Here is a 6217-nt window from a genome sequence, read left to right on the forward strand (position 1 = left end):
CCCGGACTCATGTTCATGCCCTCAATCTCTTGGTGGTGCCCTCAACCCTATGGGGTCGCCCCCAACTTGATGTCGATGCCCCCAGCCCCGCGCTGCTGCCCCGAACCCCACGGCGATGCCTCAACCCCCCCCCCCACGGTGGCAGAGCCCTATTGATCCCCTATCGATCCCCTATCGATGCCCTCAGCCCGCGGGGGCGGCCCCTTCTCTCAGGAGGCGCCCCAAACCTGACGCTGGAGCACCCCGGCCCCGTGGAGGGGCCCCAACCCGCTACCAGCGCCCCCGCCGCTGCCCCCTCCCCGCCTCGGGGCCGGGTCCGGGGCCGGAGCCGCCCCCTTCCGCCCTCCTCTCCCCCCCCCCCGGGCGCCGCCGGGCCTTTAGAACGTCCTCGGTGCGTCCCCAGGACGTCATCAGCCGGCGGCCGTGACGTGCGGGGCGGGAGCGGCGGCGGGATGGGGCGGTGCGGGGCAGCGCTGCGCCTGGCGCTGGAGGGGAATATCGGTACCGGGCGGCGGGGGCAGGGGAGGGGGGGGGCGCCTCTCCGTGCGCGCGTGACCGCGCCTCTCCCTCCCCGCAGCCGTGGGCAAGTCCACGTTCCTGCGGCTGCTGGGCAGGGCGTTCCCCGAGTGGCACCTGGTGGCCGAGCCGGTGGCCCAGTGGCAGAAGGTGGCAGCGGGTGCCGAGGAGGTGAGGGGCCCCGCGCCGCGCTGCGGGTCGCGGAGAGGGGGGAAGCGGGGGCTGGGGGAGACGGCCCCGCGTGCTGCCGTGGGGTCGTGCCATCGCCTGCCCCCGCCCCCCCCCCTTCGGCAGGCTCCCGGCTTCGGCAACCTCCTGCAGCGGCTGTACCAGGAGCCGTCCCGCTGGTCCTTCACCTTCCAGACCTTCTCCTGCCTGGGCCGGCTGAAGGCGCAGCTGGAGAGGCCGGCGGGGCCGGCATTTCCCGTGCAGGTGTTCGAGAGGTCTGTGTACAGCGACAGGTGCGGCGCCCCACAGCCACCCCTCGCGTCCCTTACGGTGTCCGGTGTGACGGGAGCAGCCCCGCCGTTGCTTCTGTGTTGGCCGTCACAGCCTGGCCGCTGTCCGGCAGTAGCACTGCTGGGGCTTTGCGTGATGCCACGTACCCTTGGGTGCTTCGGGCGATGCCGCACTGATGCTCAGGTGCTTGCTGAATAGAGCCCGTTTCTTCGTGCTACAGCGTGGAGATGCCGATGTGTTCGCCATGCTCCTGGGCTCATGGGTTCCATGCTGGCCATCATCGTGCCACGCGTACTGCCTTCCCTGCGGCTTGCCACCCTGTCCTCTCTGTCCCTCCCTAGGTATGTCTTCGCAAAGAATCTCTTTGAGACCGGCCACCTGGACATGCTGGAGTGGGCCATCTACCAGGAGTGGCACTCCTTCCTCCTGCAGGAGCTGGGTGACCGTGCCACCCTGCATGGCTTTCTCTACCTGCGGGCCACCCCACAGGTGACAGAGCCCTTGGAAGGAGAGGGATACGGGACGTGTTTTCTATTCGTGGGGTTTTTCAGGTGCCTGAACTGTGTTCGCCTTGCAGAGGTGCCTGGAGCGGCTGTGGCGGAGGGCGAGGGTGGAGGAGCGGGGCGTGCAGCTGCTGTACCTGCAGCAGCTCCACACGCAGCACGAGCGCTGGCTGCTGGAAAGGAGCACCAAGTGAGTCCTGGTGGGGATGGCACAGGGCTGCCGTGACATCCAGCTCCTCCAAACCCATGAATATCGGGGGGTTTGGGGGACTGCATTGCTCTATCCTCTTGAGGCAATGCCATCGGGCACCCAGCCCTGGATATCCCTTATTTTTGACCTCCTCCTCTTGTACAGGGTGCATTTTGCAGACATGAGGCACATGCCCATCCTGGTGCTGGACGTCAACGGGGACTTTGAGCAGGATGCAGCCATGCAGGACATCCTGATGGTGCAGGTGTGTGGAGTGCATGTTGGGGCTCTTTTGTGGCTGGAGTTGGAGTCAGCATCGTGCTGACCTCCAAGCTTCTTCTGTAGAAGAAGCAAAGCCGGTGACAGACCAGGGATGCTCTGTCTGGTTGCCATCACAACGTCCTTTCCCTCTTTTCAACTTTTTTTTTTTTTTTCAGGTAGAGTCTTTTGTGAAGTCACTGCAAACCCAAACTGTGCCACCACACCCTGACCCCTGCTGAGCCCCACACCCCCAGAGCTACCAAACCCTACTGCAAGGACAAGGGAACAAACCTGGGTACTGCTCCATTTGGGGGCTAGAGGAATATTTATTCCACCAGTGGCATGGAATGCTTTTAAAAGAGTATTGGGAGGTGCAATGTGACACACTGGGAGACCCATTCCCTGCAGCACTGCTGTCTCCAACACATCTGTTGCTGCTCAGCAGGGATCCACAGCTGCTCTGCAGCATGGGTTGAACGTGCTGGTTCCATTCCAAAGGAAAGAATCTTCGTGCTTTTATATGTGTTTCGGTTACATCAAAACCCTGTTACTTTTTTGTTTGTTTTTTTTCCCCCCCCCCACATAAATTAAAACCAAAGCTCTTCTGTGCTTTGAACCAGGGAGGGGCATGGGGGGGAACTTGCTCCCTGCACTGGTCTGGAAGTTGAGGCTTGAGTGGGGGTCACCCCCCTAGTGCCACCCACTGAGGACAAAGTCACCCAGGGAGGGTGTTGGCCCCATCTCTCCCTTTCCTTGCAGCCCCCTTCTGGGGGATGGTGCCAGGATTGCTTTTCTGGGGAAAATGTTTGGAAAGTTGCACGTGGGGGGGAGTCTTCAGTCTCTTAAATCCCCTTTCTCCAGGGCCAGGTGAATTTTCCCCCTAAGTGGCTTTTAGGGCCAGGAATAGCTCATGCATCAATAAATAATAATAATTATTCAAAGGGGCGTTGTTTCTCCTATTTTTATTCTTCCTGAGCATTTGTGGCTGATGAGAGTTAGGGACCCCAAATTGCTAATTGGCATGGGGGCAGAAGGTGCCCAGATGTGTTTTCTGGGGCTGTGCTGGTCTGGGGAGAAAATAGGGATTTGATGCCTTCTCAGTGGATGATGCCCAAGCGGTGGGTGCCCCTTTATGGGGGCCCCTTGGGTTGTGGGGGCCTCTCCCAACACCAATGGGATGCGAGGCCCACTTGAGGGTGGCTGCAGTGGTGTGGGCGACCCTACATAAAGAGGGATGGGGTGGGCCTGAGCAAGTGGGATGGGGCACCGGGCCTCACAGCATTTGGGGGGTAAGGCAGGGTATGGTGGGACAGGAGGTGCAGTGCCAGGATTGGGGAGGCCACAGCAGCCAGGTTGCTAACCCCAGGGTTTTCTTGAGCAACCCCATGATAACAGTGGAGCAGGACCTGCACAGACCCCACTACCAACCCTTCAGTAACCCCTGAGTGCACACTGACGTGGACCCACACCTGACAACCATTACAGCCAGTACAACCCTGCAGTATCGATCTGGCACAGCCCAGTGGTGGACAACCGTACAATAACAACAGAGTGGCGATGCCAATGCGGACCCAGAGCTGACAACCTTACAAGAATAACCTGGTGCAACCCCACAACTGACAACCTTACAATAGCAACCTGCTGCAGCCCTATGACCGATGACCCTACAACAACAAACCGGTGCAGCTCCATGGCTGACAACCCTACAATAACCTAGCGCTGACCCACAGCCAACAAGACTACAGGAACAATTTAGCACTGACTGACAGCTGACAACCCTACAGTAACACCAGAGTGGGGGAAGCTGACACACCCACTGTCAACAATACTACAATAACAACCCTCTACAGACCCCCACCAACACCCCCCCCATTCCCATGCATCCCCCACAACACCACTAGTGTGCCCAGCCTCTGGGAGGGCCATCCCCTAGACTCCCAAGGCTTCAAGGGGCTGGGTCCCTCCCTCGCCCCCAGCAGAGCCCAGAGTGGGAGCTGCAGAACAAAGGATGCGGCAGCAGCAGTGTACATCTCCTTGCTGCGGGGCCCAACCGGGGCACCTTGCATCCCTTCCCTGGCCCGCTCCTCAGCCATGCACTTTGCTCTGCACCAAACCTCCCACTTTTGGGGCATGCTCTGTGCCACCCCCCCTTTTATTTTTTCCAGGTAACACTCAATATACCAAGGGGGGCATGGATGGATGGACATAAAGTTGCTGCTGTGCTGCAGGCTGAAGTTGCACGGCTGAGGAAGGCTGAAGTTTTGCAAGGATTGGTGCCGCAAGAAATAAAAAAAAAAGTGGGGAGGAGGGATGGAGGAATTGGGAAAAGCTGAGGGTTTGCAGGGGTGCCAGCACCCGGCTTTGCAAAAAGTTTGAGGGTGCAGATGCTGTCTGGTTGAAATTGTGGCTTGCTGTCTGGAAATCAAAGTTGGGCCCTTGGCAGGGTCACATCGCTCCAGAGCTTCCCCCTGTCCCTGAAGAAGCCACAGCAGTGGGGGTGAAGTGAGGTATCCCCCCCCCCCCCCCACCTCACTGGCTGTGGAGAGGGGTGGGAGATGGGGACAAATTTGACACCAGCGGCTTGGTGTGATGAAGATGTGAGGAGCAGGGAAGGAAGCTGCCACTGCTTCACTTGGAGGTGAGTGCTGCCCTGTCCTCCCCACCATGTACATTTGGGGTGATCAGGGGCAATTCATGCTGCCGGTGGGGACTTGTCACTGCGAGAAAGCGCAACTGGCAGGGGAGGGCAGGGGAGGAACCTTTCTGGTGTTTTTGTTGTTGTCATTGTTTTTTAAGGTGTTTGCATACAAGATAATGGTGTTCCCTTAAAGGCAGCTGGGATTGCTTATTCTGCCCCCAAAATCTCAGCTGGTCCTTGGGGTGTCATCACAGCACCACCACATGGCAGGTGACAGTGGAGGTGTGTCACAAGGCAATGAGAAGTCTCCTGCACTTCAACTTTATTCTTCTTCAAAATTTGCTTATTCTGTCAAGTATTGGTGTTAAAAGGGTAAAACACTGTGCCACCCCACTCACCCATGTCGTTGGGGGACCTTGTGAGAAGGGGACAGCCCTGTCCCTAGGCCTCCCCAACCGGACAAGCATCCCAGGCACCGACTGCTAAGCCAACAAGTTGCGGCAGTTTCTGTACCTGCATACCAGACCAAGATCACAGCACTTTTCTCCCTCAGTTCTAGTTTTACTGGTTGGGGTGGGTGCAGTGAGATGATTTATTATATAGCATATATGGTTCTTAACCACAGGGGATGACAAAGAGTGGCCCTTCCTGGTCCCTTGTGTACGGTTTTGGGGGAGTTCCTGGCTTTTTTGGTTATTCAGAGTGGAGTTTTTGCTCCTAGCAAAGCTTTAAGCCAAGAGGTAGGGATGGGGCAGTGCTCCCTGCTTGGCTTTTTAGGTCTCAAAAAGTATTCCTCCTTTGCTTTTCAGGGCCTCACTGCTGCTGCAGGTGGATGAGCAGCTGCCCAAACTGGCAGGATTTTACCTTAAAACTGCAGGCAACATGCCAGCTGAAGTGGCTGAGAGCAGCCGAACTTGAGGACCCCCAAGTCCCGCCCAGCACACTTTCTGTCCCCGCATTGTAAATCAGACCTTTCGCCTCCCAGCAGGAAGGGCTTTGCCCTTTTGAAAAAGCCATCTGTGAAAAATACATCTGTGAGCCTGGACTTTGGGGCTGCCTTTCTCCATCGCTGCAACTTAAAAGGTGGCTTGGGAAGATGCTGCAGGGGCCAGTAGTAGCAGCGGAGGGGCTTCCTCAGGGTCTCCCTGCGCCATGGGGCAAGAATTGCTGGTGGGTCCCTGCGCGCCCCAGGCTCGTCCTCATGGCCTCAGGGATGTGCCTCTGTTCCCATGTCCTCCCACTTCTCCCGGGGGTTTGGCGGCACCGGGACCGGTTCTGCCCGTTCCTCCAGACACGCTGCCTGGTGTTGCCAGCTGGTTGTTGAACCTCCCTGTGCTCAGCATCATTGCCCCTCAAACAGTCGAGCTGCTGCACTTGTTCCTTTTCCTTTGGGGCTTCTTCGAGCCCCAAATATTTTTGCAAAGGAAGATGCTGGAGGCCAAAATTTAGCTTCACTCAGTGGGCTGGCAATGATGCCTTCCCCAAATGGTTCTCCCATCTTCTCACTCCATTGCCATAAATAATGAGCATCTCACCAACAGCTCATTACCAACACCAAAAAACACACAGCAAAGCCCTGCTTGGGTGATTCCTACCAGCTCTGGGGGAGCAAACCCCAGTGGGAAACCCTGGTGCCAAGGGGAATGGGTG

At 57.9% G+C, this 6217-nt stretch overlaps 1 protein-coding gene across 2 annotated transcripts; it reads left to right on the top strand.

The window, feature by feature from the left end:
• The first annotated feature begins 399 nt into the window (after positions 1-399).
• Positions 400-2870, top strand: DGUOK (deoxyguanosine kinase). Of its 2 annotated transcripts, none has more exons than XM_040538504.1 (7): positions 400-501; positions 578-687; positions 811-977; positions 1317-1464; positions 1553-1668; positions 1834-1933; positions 2106-2870. In XM_040538504.1, the coding sequence occupies exons 1-7, from the start codon at positions 453-455 to the stop codon at positions 2166-2168; spliced, it is 753 nt and encodes a 250-aa protein (XP_040394438.1). In that variant the 5' UTR covers positions 400-452; the 3' UTR covers positions 2169-2870. The 2 variants fall into 2 exon arrangements, with proteins under 2 accessions (XP_040394438.1, XP_040394439.1); XM_040538505.1 differs by having other exon boundaries at positions 427-501; positions 811-959.
• Positions 2871-6217: the final 3347 nt, after the last annotated feature.

The sequence above is a fragment of the Cygnus olor genome, chromosome 27, assembly GCF_009769625.2.
Source record: "Cygnus olor isolate bCygOlo1 chromosome 27, bCygOlo1.pri.v2, whole genome shotgun sequence".
Taxonomy (NCBI): domain Eukaryota; kingdom Metazoa; phylum Chordata; class Aves; order Anseriformes; family Anatidae; genus Cygnus; species Cygnus olor.

Coding starts and splice junctions, on each gene's coding strand:
- DGUOK (XM_040538504.1), top strand. CDS start 453: ATGGGGCGGTGCGGGGCAGCGCTGCGCCTGGCGCTGGAGGGGAATATC. Junction 1,669..1,833: donor CTGCTGGAAAGGAGCACCAA/GTGAGTCCTGGT, acceptor CCTCTTGTACAG/GGTGCATTTTGCAGACATGA. Junction 1,934..2,105: donor AGGACATCCTGATGGTGCAG/GTGTGTGGAGTG, acceptor TTTTTTTTTCAG/GTAGAGTCTTTTGTGAAGTC.